General features: G+C 42.3%; 1 protein-coding gene across 7 annotated transcripts in view; it reads right to left on the bottom strand.

Moving 5' to 3' along the window:
• mical2a (microtubule associated monooxygenase, calponin and LIM domain containing 2a) overlaps positions 1-14,666 on the bottom strand; it is a 64,329-nt gene that overhangs the window by 28,756 nt on the left and 20,907 nt on the right. Inside the window, exons 14-25 of one of the 7 annotated variants that reach the window (XM_056413188.1) lie at positions 13,987-14,090; positions 13,730-13,801; positions 13,515-13,649; positions 13,135-13,239; positions 11,528-11,785; positions 9,989-10,096; positions 8,266-8,446; positions 8,109-8,185; positions 7,928-8,018; positions 6,185-6,245; positions 4,038-4,062; positions 1,410-2,906 (exon numbers count right to left, since the gene is read on the bottom strand). In XM_056413188.1, coding sequence (XP_056269163.1) covers positions 6,187-6,245; positions 7,928-8,018; positions 8,109-8,185; positions 8,266-8,446; positions 9,989-10,096; positions 11,528-11,785; positions 13,135-13,239; positions 13,515-13,649; positions 13,730-13,801; positions 13,987-14,090 — 1,190 coding nt within the window. In that variant the 3' untranslated portion in view covers positions 1,410-2,906; positions 4,038-4,062; positions 6,185-6,186. Of the gene's footprint in view, positions 1-1,409; positions 2,907-4,037; positions 4,063-6,184; positions 6,246-6,286; positions 8,019-8,108; positions 8,186-8,265; positions 8,447-9,988; positions 10,097-11,527; positions 11,786-13,093; positions 13,240-13,514; positions 13,650-13,729; positions 13,802-13,986; positions 14,091-14,666 lie in introns of those variants that run through there. The other 6 variants (XM_056413187.1, XM_056413184.1, XM_056413185.1 and 3 more) reach the window with 6 other exon arrangements.

The following is a 14,666-nucleotide window of genomic DNA, read 5'->3' as shown; positions in this document are numbered from 1 at the left end:
TGGCTAGTCCAACCAGCCCCGCCTGCCTTGGTCAGCCATCATATCCCCTGTGCCCCCCAAGAATGCTTCTAGATGTGCTTGAGAGTCCTATTGTCCCTGACTCACTACGGTGGTGAATCCCTGCCTGACTGAAGAGGCTGACGGTCTGCCTCTGCGCCTCCCTCCCTTCCTCCTTCCTCCTCTGCAGCTTGCTTTTCCTCCAAACCTCCATCACGAATGATGCTGATCCCAGGTACTGCACACATCTCACTCATCTCCTCTCCCAGAGGGGGGACACTCTCTCATGCTATTGTTCATTGGGGCTAGTTGTGCTTTCAACACTCCAGACTGATAGTCAGCTTTCTGAGCTTGGACCTCACACCCCTGAACAAGCCCCTGTGTGCTGATCTGAACACCCCACCGCCAGCTTGCCAGGGGTGGGGTCAGACCCCCGGGCCCCCCCCCTGAAACACACAGACACACACAGGCGCCCCCAGCCCTACCCCTACCCCCCCCCCTATACCTGACTGTCCTACCCCTTCAGCTGTACACACAACCACACACATCATTCAGGTACAGTGGTGATGACACAGTGGTGGTGGGCCTGAGACTTGAAGGCCACCCTCCTGGCTGATCTTTGCTGTGTCACCACCTACCTGGACAAGTTGCTGATCTGTCACCTGAACACAGGAGCTGATTTGTCACCATTGTGAAGGGGAGAGGTACAACAACAGGAGCTGTACAGAGGTAGGGGGAGGGAGGACGGATCACCACTGGGGGGTGGCGAATACTTAGAGGAGGGGTCACATCACCAAGCACACACGATCCACGCAAACACAGACACTCTGTTGGCAAAACAGCAGGCAGGGTCAGCAGGCTCAGGCAGCTGAGCAGGCAGCTGATTTCTGAGGAAGTCAGTCCTTCCATCCTTTCTCTCACAGACTCTGTCCTGACCTAGCCTGGTTTGCTGAGGTGCAATCACTACAGGTCTCAGGACAACTGCAGCAGTAGGAAAGGTCTGGCTGAGGCTGAGCGACTCCCCTCCCCGCGCTGCAGGCAGGACTTACCCCCCAGGGCACGCCAGACAGGGCAGGATCCAGAGAAGGAGGATCCTCACCACCACAACAACCTGCCAAACTGCTGCAGGCGTTCAGGCGGTCAGGGCAGGTCGCTCAAGAACAAGAGAGAGACAGAGAGAGGAGAGTTTCCACTTCTTTCCATCAGGACTGTGAACTCCACCACCGACCCCCCACATAGACCCACACAACTGCCCCCTCACACACACACACACACACACACACACTAAAAATATTGTGTTGTTTTTTTTGTAATAAGTGTACTTGTTGCCCTTTTGCACATTCCTGCTGAGCACACTCACTTTTTCACTGCACACCCTGTGTGTGTATGTGACAAATAAAACATCTTGAATCTTGAATCTTGAATTGTACTTTTTATTTGTAAGACTTTTATATTTCTCATATTTCAGAATCTCCAAGTATTTGTAAGAAACCGACATGAGCGTAGCATACAGGCTTCATGTGTGACCTTGCGTCTGTTTTTTATAGAGTATACTGTCAAATTATCAAAGGCTGTTTGTATTTTCTGCTCTCAAATCCTACAATCTGCTGGATGTTGCAGTCGGTACCGAATTACAAATTAAAGTGATAGAGGTGAAACGACACACCGTTTTTCTGTTTGCTTTTATTTTATATTAATTTCAACTTTAAATAGCTTGGGTCTAAAGTCCAGATTCTAATGCAATTACAGACAAAGACAATACAAGAATACATATAAAACAAATAAGACCGTGCACACATTGAAAACCTAAGATATTAAAAGCTTACATCTACTTTGAGTTTTATTGAAGAATTGAAGAGAGGAAACCCATCAGTAAGATGTACATATTCCATTTAATATCTGGATGCCTTTATACTAATGTGCCCTTGAATGACCCATTCGTGAAAAAGGTGAGGGAAATAACTCTGGGACTACTTCACATACACGAGGCTACCCGGCTAACTCGTCTCCTCTTATATTCACAAAGTGCTGCCATCAAACTCTGAGACAAATTGTTGGTGTTTCTACTCTTTGATTCTTAAAAACTTGAAAGTGTATTTAACCAAGTCAGGCGATGATGACTTTCATTCACAATGTGAACTCATTTAGTAGAGTCAAGGACTTCTTTTAGTTCACACTCTGAAGTATGATTGTGCAACACTTAAAATTATATTTTGTACTGAGCAATTTTCTCAAATCAATAGAGAACGAGCCCTCGCAGCTCCGAGTGCATTCCGCAAGAGCTTCTAACAAGACACAGGAGAGCGTTTTACTTTCAAAATGTTAGACTTTTAGAACTAGAGCACACAGGGGAGTTCTCTTTTATGTTGCGCTTTATCAACTATATTTTAGCCCAGTTATTCAGAGGTCAGTCTCCGCTCACAGAGAGAGATGTGAGGGTATTCATGGGTTTTGTTTGGTCAAGATCAGGAAGACAGACTTAATTTTTCTATGGGAGCTTTTATTTGAAAGATTACTCTGCAAGAATTATTAAATTAACCAGACAGAAACCAGTTTGATGTACAAATAAACTATGCTCATCCATTGGTTTCAGTCCGTCACTTGACTTTTTATATAGAATCACATTGTAGATTATAAGCACTGAAACTGAACCGGCGTAAAGTCATTAAAAATATTCATATTTGATAAACAGAGTCAGATGTCAGTCAACAACACAAACATGTACTGAGCAACACTGTGGCACAAAAAGCACATCCAGAAATTCGCTCCTCAAACCAAGAATATATGTTTTACACACTTTCAAGAAGTCAGAAATAATTATAGACAATTATATACATCATGAATAAATATAATGACTTCAAATCTCAGTCCTCTTTAGGGGAAGTGACACCTCACTTGCGTTGCAGCTTCTGAATGAAAAACAAGCACACATTGTATTGTACATCACGAGACATGCACACTCTTGACTGCTTCTTACTATTTGTTATATCTATCTTGAAATCGTTACGGGTCTTTGAGTTGTTACATGTAATTCTAACACTACTGTTAAGTCATGTTAAAGTTCATAACAAAAAGGAAAAAAACATTAACTTGTTATGGCAGCTGATGTCAGAAATAATCATCAATCTTTGTGATTTAAGTGAATAACAAATATATGTTCATTATTTACTCCTTTACTGCATAATACCCTGATAGTGTGTTGGTCTCAACATGTGCTAACTGATTACCTTCGCATTGAAAATGCCGGAAGGTTATGTTTTGATCGCTGTGTATTATTTAGTTATTTATTTGTATGCGTGTTATTCGCAAAACTCAAAAAGTATTGAACCGAATCGCATGCAATTTGGTGGGATGATTGTTTATTATCCGGGGACCAGTTGATTAGATTTTGGGATCGATCGGGTCAAAGGTCATGAACAGGTCAAATCTTCTTGAATCACATGGAATTTGGTGGGATGATTGGTTATTATCCGGGGACCATTTGATTAGATTTTGGGATCAATCGGGTCAAAGGTCAAGGTCATGGAAAGGTTAAAATCTTTTTTTTTACCATAGCACGATACATTTTTGTCCAATTGGCATGCAACTAATGCCAAAATGTTCATAATTCAATGCCCAATCTTGTGATATGCGAAGGTATGCGCTCTACCGAGTGCCCGTTCTAGTTACAAAATGTAGATGTAGGGATTCACTGATAAACTGTAGTATACACACAATAAATGCTATAAAAAAGGCTCTGTTACATTCTGTGCTCATAAAACAAGTTGTTAGAGGCGGAACATCTCTAAAGTCATGTCTCAAGAACCAGATTGTATTTTGTTGGGGTGATATAACTTAAAGAACAACAAATATTTATACATATGACAGAAGAAGATGATAATTCATGAGCAAAGCTATGAGTTAGTTTATTCTGGTTTGGATTGTGTTCTCTGCTAAACATCACAGGCTAACATTATTTGAAGTATGCACTCAGGAGATCTCATCCTTGACTCAGACGGTGTTAATGATACGAATAGAATAACTTCTGCTTCTTTACTTACAGTTTAGCTCCTGGCATACAGTCATCTGGTGATAGAAAGAAAGTGGTGTCTTTATTCCATTGAGTGTAGGAATATATCTTCACTTATGAAGATAGAGTTGAATGTTATGAAGATAGAGTTGAATGTATTATCATGATAGCAAAGTATTAGAAACAGAAGTCATGGTGAAAATGTTAAATAGTGGACAACTTATAAAAATAAAAAAAAGAATTAACCTTCAATATTTACTGTCAAATCAAAGGAAGAGCAGAATAATCTAAACTGGTGTTGTAGAGTCAAGGATTTTTTTTACAAGTAAATCGAGTCAATCGAGGTTCAGTCCTCTGTGAACAAAGTGCACCCCTGAATATTTTCGAACACAACACATGTATACCCGTTAGGAGGCAGAGAAATGCCACTAATGTGTTTCATAAACCAGGTCAGGGAAAAGATGAAGTTAGAGAGCACTATGAATGCACACAGTGAAAGAGAAGGTTTCTCTAAATGGTGCTGTGTTGGACCTCTAAATGGAAACATCAAGTGGTTCTTTGCAATTATTATTAGATCTTGAAAATATGAGATACAAAGTGTTGCAGGCCATTGCACAAACCATGCAAGTGAGTTTAAACCGCACAGAGTAACGGGTGTGTTGCAGTACAACGGACACACGGAATAGGTGACCAGTGTTATTCCAGGCAGAAAACTCAACAGGCAAACGGATCCGCTCAGGTGGAGAAACGCCAAGCCGTCAGGGGAGAAGGCCGACCCGACACAGAGGCTATTCTAGTGTCGGGGATCGATGGCTGTGGTGGTCTACCGGGGCAGAGGCAAGGCGGGGGAGTCCAAACATGCAGGGTCGACAACGGGAAAACAGTCTGAGGGTAGGCGCTGGAAAGTAATAATAAATCATAAGGCAGCGAACATCTGTCACAGAGTGTGTGAGAATGGGGTTTATTGACCAGAGGGCGAAGGTGCAGAAGAGTGGTCAGGTAAGAGTGATTGAGCTGATGAGGTGGGTGTGACTTACAGGTGCGCTGATTGAGCTGATGAGGTGGGTGTGACTTACAGGTGCGCTGATTGAGCTGATGAGGTGGGTGTGACTTACAGGTGCGCTGATTGAGCTGGGTGTGACTTACAGGTGCGCTGATTGAGCTGATGAGGTAGGTGACTTACAGGTGCGCTGATTGAGCTGATGAGGTGGGTGTGACTTACAGGTGCGCTGATTGAGCTGATGAGGTGGGTGTGACTTACAGGTGCACTGATTGAGCTGATGAGGTGGGTGTGACTTACAGGTGCACTGATTGAGCTGGGTGTGACTTACAGGTGCGCTGATTGAGCTGATGAGGTAGGTGACTTACAGGTGCGCTGATTGAGCTGATGAGGTGGGTGTGACTTACAGGTGCACTGATTGAGCTGATGAGGTGGGTGTGACTTACAGGTGCACTGATTGAGCCAGTTCGACTCCCGTTCTCTCCATAGTCTGCATGTCCCCGGGCGCTTCACTGCAGCCCACTGCTCAATTACTAAGGATGGGCTAAATGGAGAGACTCGTTTCCCCACTGTGTTATAATTAAAATGATGAATTCATTTCACTGAGCACTTTAACGAGTCCTTGTTGGTTACAAATTTAAGTAAATATTACTCACCTGGATACTCTGTAAAAGTGGATATTGGAATTTCTTAGTGAAATAAAAACTCTGAACAAATGTCTGAAAACCTTGACGACTGCCGGGCAGCTTTTGTGATATACAACGAAAAGCTCGAAAAGAGAATGAATCTTTGTGTCAAGAAGAAGAGAACGTTGGAATAAAACCTGATTTGATGTTTCCTTGGTTTCTTCTCTTTAGAAGTTTGTGCAAAAGTCAGACTTTAATTGTTGTATTTATACTATTTGAACCACGAGAAAAGTAGGCGATGTAGGCAGCAGTGCAGGGGTCTGGAACCAGGCTTAGTTAGTACCATTCACAACACAGCTGGACGAGCAATGACAAACGCTGAGGCCGCGTTTAGTCATGAGTTTAGTTTCGTCAAAACTTCGACAAAATATTTTCAACTCACTTCATCAATATTGTTAAGCGATATCAGACACTATGTCAGTTATTTATCGTCAGTATCTGCAGCCACATCACAAGTATGACACAAGATGACATGACCATGCAGGTGATCACCTTTAAAATGTAATTTCTTCTAACCATCCAGCCGGCTCACACATTTCATAAAAGTCTTCAGCTGAACAAGAGGGAAAAAATGAGAACAAACGCACACAAAAAAACAGGTAGAATTTTTTATGAAAACAAAGTAAAATACTGACATTTATAATGAAGGCCATATGTGCATGTGGCCACCATTACACATTGAAAGTCGTCATACCGATGTATAAAATAAATGATACACAAGTCCAGTCATTGTGTGCGAGAACAGTTCTTTGGCATCTTATAACACTGTCAACCAGCTCATATTAAATGCAGCAGATATAGTAAATTAACTTAATGGAGCTGACGAAAAAAATCATCATATCCAGCAAAACATGCTGTAAATCCTTAAAATAATGCCTGAAGTGTTTGCGAATATCATTTTCAAATATTAAATCAACCAAACTCATGAGCATGAAGTGCTTCATAGGCATCAATAGATTCGTGTATCTGAAAAGGAAGCAACTGTGTAGCTTCCAGTTAAAGAGGCAACACCATGCTTGAAGAGTGGCAAGCACATTCAAACACATCACAGCATTCTCACCAGCTTCTATCGACGACAGTAAACCAGAAGATGAATCAAAAATCAATAACTTGAAATGTAATTGTCTGTAACGTTCTGCATAGAGGTTTAAAAAAAAAAATGAAGGGGTGGGGAATCTCATTTTGTTTTCAGTCTTTCTGAAAGTCAACAGTAGATGGCAGCAAAGGAGAACTAAAAACTGAGAGAAACTCACCAGATTCTTTGGAGTTATCCGTTTAAGAATCAATAAAAACTGCTCATGAAAGTAAGCCGAATGGTGAAAGTATAAAATTATGAGCAAATTGTTGTGCATAAAACAGACATTCAAGAAAAAAAAGCATCAGTCAAAAGCACATATGCATAGTCAAAAGAAAACCTGTCTGGTGGTCAGCGTTAACATGCGCGCTGGCTTTTTAATGCGACAGTTTAACGCTGCAGTGACGAGGCAGTTCCCACAAATAAAGTGCATCAATCTAGTCAGTCATAACCTGAGTTAAGCCAGTTTAACGGCAAGGTTCATTTTCCAAGACAGTTTTCTAAAAAGTTCGACAGCAAGATGACCTCAGCAGTATCAAGTGCACCGACTGTGGCCCGTTTTTCTTTTCATTCTAACGACATTAAATCTATTTGTTTACCTTATTCTAACTGTGAAAATTATGTGCAGCTTCCACATCAAACCCAAGGCAAACATATTTGGTGCAGCTTTCATTAAACCCTTTGGTAATTTGCAAAAAAGTAGCATTAGCAACCTACAGTGTCCCTTCTTTGACTGATGTACGAGTAAATCCAAGACACCGAGAGCAGTATCATAAAAAAGTAAACAATACAAAAGGTGCTTGTGCACGGCTACAAATGGTTTTATGACAAAAGCTGGAGTCTGCTGAGTGTCTAGATGAGCGTGTGGCCGATATGCTCCTGCAGCCACAGCAGCAGAGGCTGCAGAGAGCTGGGCTCATCAGGCACAGCCTCTGTGTACATGTGCAGCAGGACCTCTTGGAGAACAAGCAGCAGGGGCAAGCTCATACTCAGCAGCTCGTACAGGGACGCATAGTCCCGGGCATTGGCCCTCAGGTGGCCGCCGAGGGCCTGTGCTGTACTACACACACGATGGGACAGATAGCTGGGGGTGTTACACACGGCACGAATCACACTCAGAGGCCGGCTCAGGTGCTTCCTCGTGAACGAGCTGAAGATACCTGCTGAGGGTTCACTCGGCAGGGCTGCTGTGCTGCTGGACTCCGAGCTCTGTCCATCATCCACACATCGCTCCTGAGCTCCAGCTCGAGTCTAAGACGGATGACAGGAGTTAGATGTCTTAAATCCTACTAAATATTACTAGAATGAGATGGATACTTTTTAGAAATGCAAAGTACTCACTGAGCGCAGAGAGAAAGTCCTCTGTAGGTTTGTCCTGTTGTTGCGTTGATCGAAATGAAGTTTGCAGTACAGTTTTCCTGTAAGATTACAGCAAAGTAGATGTTTTAGTCAAATCTGGACGACATTCGGAGGAGAGATGTTATTGGATGACTCCTACCCTGTTCAGAGTCAAATGCATGTGCTCCCTGTCGCAGGGCAGAGCTGCAGGTGGAACAGCGGAAACACTCCCTGTGGAAGTGGAGTCCCTCGGCACAGACCCTCTCCACCATGTAGACACGCCTCTCGCAGGAGTGACACTTGTCACCCGACGGGGGGAACGCCCTTCGCACCGAGCCGCCCTGGGAAACAGAATACCGGCAGTGATGAGCCCCAATGTCAAAAGCTTCAACACTGACTTTAATCTTTTAGTTTGCTTTTACCACTCCGCAAACCCAGGTGAGTAAACGCTCACATTATAAATGAAGATCACATAAGCAACCAAAACGGCACACGAATATGCAGACTATCTTTTAAAATTGACAAAAACTAATTGTTCCAAACGTTCCTTCGTTAGAACGCTCTTGTGAATATTGAAGAGGTTTAATTTAGTTTTATTTCTGCACTTTTAACTCAAAGTCTTGACCTGTGGTCTACATCCCTGTGTCTTTTGCTAACAAGGAGACCGTGAGTTTAATTTTCTACGTTCAAGATTAAACTTTTATGTTGAGTACTTTTACAAGTCACATAGCTTTTACTAGAAATTTAAACTGTGATGAATGAGTTACACTTGGAGATGTTGGCATGATTCGTAGAAACACTGGCGGTATTATATGCAGGAAGAGTGAGAATGCAGGAAGACCAGGAGCCACCAGCCATTTTAATGAATGCTTTTCCTGTCAGGCCCATAAATAGTTTTGTGGAAACTAATACCAACCTTATCTTAGGGATATTGTGATTCATGGTGAGGTCCAAGAGACTCTGTCTGGGTTCATTGTCTTTACTTTAAAGTCTACAGCCTCTGACTCATTTGCAACTGCTCGCTAATATTTTAGCCAAGAAGAAAACAATATTAAGGGAAGCAAGTAAGATAATAATAAAAAATGAGAAAGTTTGCCATGTCTAATTTGTTTTTCAAGAATCAAATCTGACCCCAACACTGGGCACCAGGAGTAGTTTGTTTATCTTAAACTGAGACGTCTGAAGCAGAAGTGCCACCACAAGAATGCTATCTGTGTCCATCTGCTGGTTGGTGGTCATCAGGTCGTGTACAGTGGGTTTGTGTATTTTGCTGCGGCTAAAGTCCATGCCATCAGAGCAGTGAGAGTGAACCAAAACATTAAAGTTATGGACCCGGCATCTAAACAACGAGCTGAAACTCACTATAAAGATACGATCTACTTTATTGTCCCGCAGAGACGTTGGTCTTTGACTCCAAGCCGCTGCATCACAATCCACACGCATAGAACACAGATCATACGTACACCCACGCATAAACATGCTGAAATACACATGCTCACAATAGTTACAAATAATGAAACCAGGTTTGAGCAACACAGAAAATAAATAATCAAGTCACAATAAAATCATACAAGACTACTATAAAGCCCTGTAAAGGGGAGAAGAGCTGCAGATTTAGGAATTAATTGCCCCCATCCCATAGTTTTAATGTTGTCACTTGATACAATATAGTCACTTTAAGTGTCACCTTGATGAAAAAAAGTCATTGAATTATGACAAAATGTCCTTCATTAAGACAAATGAAAGTGTCCAAATACATTCATGTTGAGCAAAGTAAAGGAAGAGGGAGAACACTGGCTGCGTGGAACACTGGACAACCCAAACATAACCAGTTTCCACATGCAAATGAACACACACACACACACCAAGCTTGAGATAGTCACCTGGAGTACAGCCGAGCTGTCTGATGAGACCAACCCACTAAGGTGAACAGCTTTTTCCTTTATACTCTTTGAGTGAAACTCTCTAGCCTGTTGCGTCTGAGCTTTTTTCTGCAGGATGACAAGAGCAGTCATCAGCCTGGCCTCCTCGGGACAGTGAGACACGTTCTCCCACTAACAAATGGAGCTTTCTTTGTGGAGACATAATTAGGTAGACTAATAACCACTTGATAAGCAGTACACCATGAAATGATGAAAGGCCTTTCTGTTCTGCTTTCCCAATAAGGAGCAGGATTTGACAGATAGTGTGTGGGCTATTGTTGGGACGAGAACAATAACATCGGTGTGTGGAATGAAAGCTGCCTTATTACATACATTTTACACCCCACTTGATGTGGTTACTCATTCTGTACTGGAGCAGAAACCCGAGCCAGCCACAAAGACATGGCACAGAAGTACGTCGGTTCAGCCCAAACGCATAGATATTAATAAATACCAAAGTGAAGTATTGAGTTGTCGGGGCTTAAATAACTAAAGGCCAAAATACAACGCAAATCAATTTAAAAGGATAATCATGAAACGTAAGATAAGTTTTTAAAAAGCGATGAGAGATGAGACCAGCTTCACACGGCTAAGATAACCACCTCCTGGCTCCGGCTCTGTACTCACAGACAGCAGTATCTTATCATCGAACTCTTGGCAAGAAAGTGTGTAAGGAAATTCCCCAAAATGCCAAAATATTCCTTTCGCTATAATTACAAACACCGGCAGCCGACAGACAGTATATGCCAGTTAGCAGCCGTTTGTCAGCCTTAAAAGAAGCATGGCAACCGACATGAAACATTTTACAGAGAAAAGACGGACGACTGTTAAAGCTGCAGGTGCATCGGTCAAGAAAACTGAAAATGTTTCAACATGTTAGAGGACAATAAAGTCCCATAAATCATGAGCATGTGGAACACAGACAAGCTGCACTGACAAAGAGGAGCCGTGTTCATTTTTATGGCAGCTTTTTCAAGAGTGATATATTTTGATTGTTGTCGAATGTTTTCATTATTTTAAGTAAATTTAAAAATAAACTGGATGAGATGAAATATTTCACTCATCAACAAAAACACGACACTAATTGACTCGATAAGGAAAACTATTGTGCAGACCTGAGCCAGAGCATGCAGGCCGTTGGTCAATCTGAATGATCAAAATGGCTTATTTGCAGACATAAGCCAGCGCCTGGCCGACCTGTTCCACAGAAACTCTGACTGTCCAGTAATCCCCCTGCGTGCCGGTCTCAGCTCGTGGCCGAGTCTGGAGGCCTGTTCTTGCCATTTTCGTCAGGCTGGATAATTAAGGGGCTGACTTTGCTCTCTGCCTAAACACTACACAAGCCTAAATGTATAATCAGGGCATGATGTATAATCAACATTCACTCAGGGGCATTTTTGGGGATCAGGACATGCAACAATCACAAGGGTAGGAAAAGAGAACAGAGGAGAAGTTAAATATATGAAGGAGGAAGATAATTGATAGACAGATAGTGATCACCTCAGAGACGTGTTCGTCCACCTCCCTGAGGCGCTGGAGCACTCTCGTCATGAAATGGATTGCCGAGCGGCAGGAGGGAGAAGAAGAAGCAGGCCGGTCTGCACTCTCCGGCTGAGGCTGGGGCTTCATCTCAGGGAGCATCCGGTCAACATGTCTGAGCTTCACTCCACAAAATGGATGCTGGGACTGAGGTTTGGGCAGAGTCTTTGGAGGCAGGCGCACTAAGTGCTGTGCAGTTTTTCTGAGACTGACCTCAAACTGAAAGATAATATACAGCAGTGCACGTGTGAGCTGTGGTTTAGCTCCTCATCAAGCAACACTGTGAAACTTAAATTCTCTTAAAGGCCGAAGAACCACAAAAGGTGGATTTGTTTCAGTCCATTAACTACAAATCATCAAAGTACTTTACAATGCAGCCAAATCATTTTAACGCTATTTTTGTAGGTGTTATTCACGCACAGCGTTAAAATCGAAATGCAAAAGGTAATCAATACAGTGAATATTCTGCGTGCTTCATGTTTTGCCGGTTATGCATCATCAAAAAGGTAACGTGTGGTTAAGCAGGTTGTTTTTAAAACGTTCTTCTTGGGGAAGTCACAAGCTGAAGGGTCAGTCTGACATCGAGTCTACAACCAAAAGGTCAATTTAACTCAGAGAAACAGTTAATTTCACTTTCAGCCGGCTCATTCTCAGGCTGCCAAATACTGGTGCTTTGACACACCCCTCAGTCTCTAAAATACTGACGCACAAGGCATGCTCTTTAGCATCTGATTTGCATCTGGCCTTCAAGTATCGACCATGTAAACCCTTCTGCATCAACAATAAGAGACAATGCTCTGGGAGTGTGATGTATACACAACTAAAGAAACAACACACAGGGCATGTGGGAGGGAGCCGAGCGACAAACCGCCAGCATGTGACGAGTTGGGAGGAGAACGTGCTGATTCAGCAACTACAAAGCTCTTATGAGGAATATGAATCTTTGTCTGATTTGTTGAGATAAATGGGCAAACAAATCCTAAATTGGATGCCACCTGGTTATTATCACAAATTAAAAACAGATTGATTTTAAAATGATGCCAAATTGATTCACAAATGAATCACCACCATTGTGTGAATATGCAACCATTATTAGACATTAGCTTTTAGTAGTTTGCATTGTTTACATGATTAAGTACATATGTAACTGTGTATGCATTTAACTTGTACTTTTTGAGCTTTCATTCTTATTTAGTTCCTGGCGTGAAATGAGGTTCCAAGTCAGTTAAGTCTACAGAGTGTAAAACCACCAGCATGGTCCTTCGAATATCCAGAAAAGAGTGTGTACACATAAACAATATGTAGAATTGACCCAAAACAGGAGTTTGTTTGTAGTCGGTGCTTCTAAATGTCTGTATGTGTGTGAGCAGACGTGTGTGTGTGTCTGTTTGATTGATTGACTGTTCTCATGTAGCAAACATATATCTTGGGACAGTAGTACAGAATTAGCATACAAATCATATTCTACTTTACATGAAGCTTTACAGACTGCCAGTAGTTTTAAAGACTGTCATTATGCCTTTGTACTTTTTACACGACTTCACTGCCGTCTAGCGGCTCCAGACTACCTGCATCTCAGGAGGAGGTTCAGGTGGGACCGGAGGCCTGAGTTTAATGGGCACATCCTCAGCCAGGTCAAGAGTTTGAAGTGGGGAGGACCTCCCACAGTCTGACTGAGATTTTGCAGAAAGGTTAGGAAGACCGTTAATAAAAACAGGCACAGAAATAGAAAAGGCTGAAAAGAGTGAATGCTGGAAACAGACAAAAGACTTTGCAGAATAGGCAGAAGGAAAGCCACATTAAACCCAGACTGCCGTCCGGCAATTAATGAATTCATACAGTATATTCACACATATGGACTTTACTACAGGACAACAATGACAACCATAAGCCATAGCACAATACATTTCTATATTTTTTAAATGTATGGGGATAAACAGTGGTGTACCTGTTTTCTCCGGACCGTGTAGCTGGCTGTGTTTTCAAACTTGGCCAGCAACTGAGTCGCCATTGAGCGCACTTTGTTTTCTTTGGGCTCTCGGTCCTCTGGCACTGCAGAGCCGTTACTCGACATATTGGTGGCCTGGCGAGTCGGGACAACAGACGAGATCCGACATCAAGATCTTAGGTTTGTAATTACATGCATGTAGTTTGACAACAAACCTCCTCCAGATAACTGCAGAGTTTCCGCCTCCTTTTGTAAATGGGATCTGGACCGTCGGACTTCTTTTCATCCTGTAAAGCACAAGGAAAGAAACTGTGGTTATTGAATATATTGCCCTTACAAACTCATCGAACAATGAAATGCTGTATGAACATATAGAGGGCAATAATAACTGGAAATAAAAATATTGGGAGTCAGAGTAAGTCAACTTTTTGTATAAAATACATCAGATTAAAACATGTCAGTGTGGAGTTACCTTCGGTACCCGTTTCCTGGGCAGAGCAAGGTTGAGTACGTTATTATTACTTCTGACTTCCTTAGATGGATAATCTTCATTGTTTTCATCCACTCCCCTGGAACCTGCAGTATAACGCATGGCTGCATAAGAGTTTTCATAGTTTACACAGTTCACAGCCATAAATGTCAGATAATATCAGTGAACAATGACCATGGACATTAGGAAAGTCATAAGTCGTCAAAAAAGAAGAGAGTAAGTGCGTTTGTGCAGAGCAATGTTTCACAAAAACGCCTTAGATCACAAAGATGCGTCAGTCCAGGCGCGGCCCCTTCAAAGCTTATTGAATAACTCAGCTGCATGCCAGAGAAAGGTGATGGCTGACTGACGTTAAATAAAACAACAAAGTATACTGGAGGTAAGCATTAAATATCCTTTCAGTAGAGACATGCAGCTGTCATCATGTTGCCAAGACTCCCAGACAATAAAGTCCACAGCTTTGGTACATACACACATTCCTCTCATGCCATTGTACTCGACTAATGACACTGCGCAACACACACACACACACACACACACACACGTGTTTTCGAGGAAACCAAATAGAATTTGATACATTCTCTCTCACTGGAATTTCATTTGTTGTGGTTGTTCCTGCATATTTTAAACATAGGATACATTGAAGAAGATGAAGACCAGAA

This window comes from Pseudoliparis swirei, chromosome 4, assembly GCF_029220125.1.
Source record: "Pseudoliparis swirei isolate HS2019 ecotype Mariana Trench chromosome 4, NWPU_hadal_v1, whole genome shotgun sequence".
NCBI lineage: Eukaryota > Metazoa > Chordata > Actinopteri > Perciformes > Liparidae > Pseudoliparis > Pseudoliparis swirei.
Note: the sequence above shows the minus strand (reverse complement) of the source record. Positions and strands in the feature narration are given on the sequence as shown.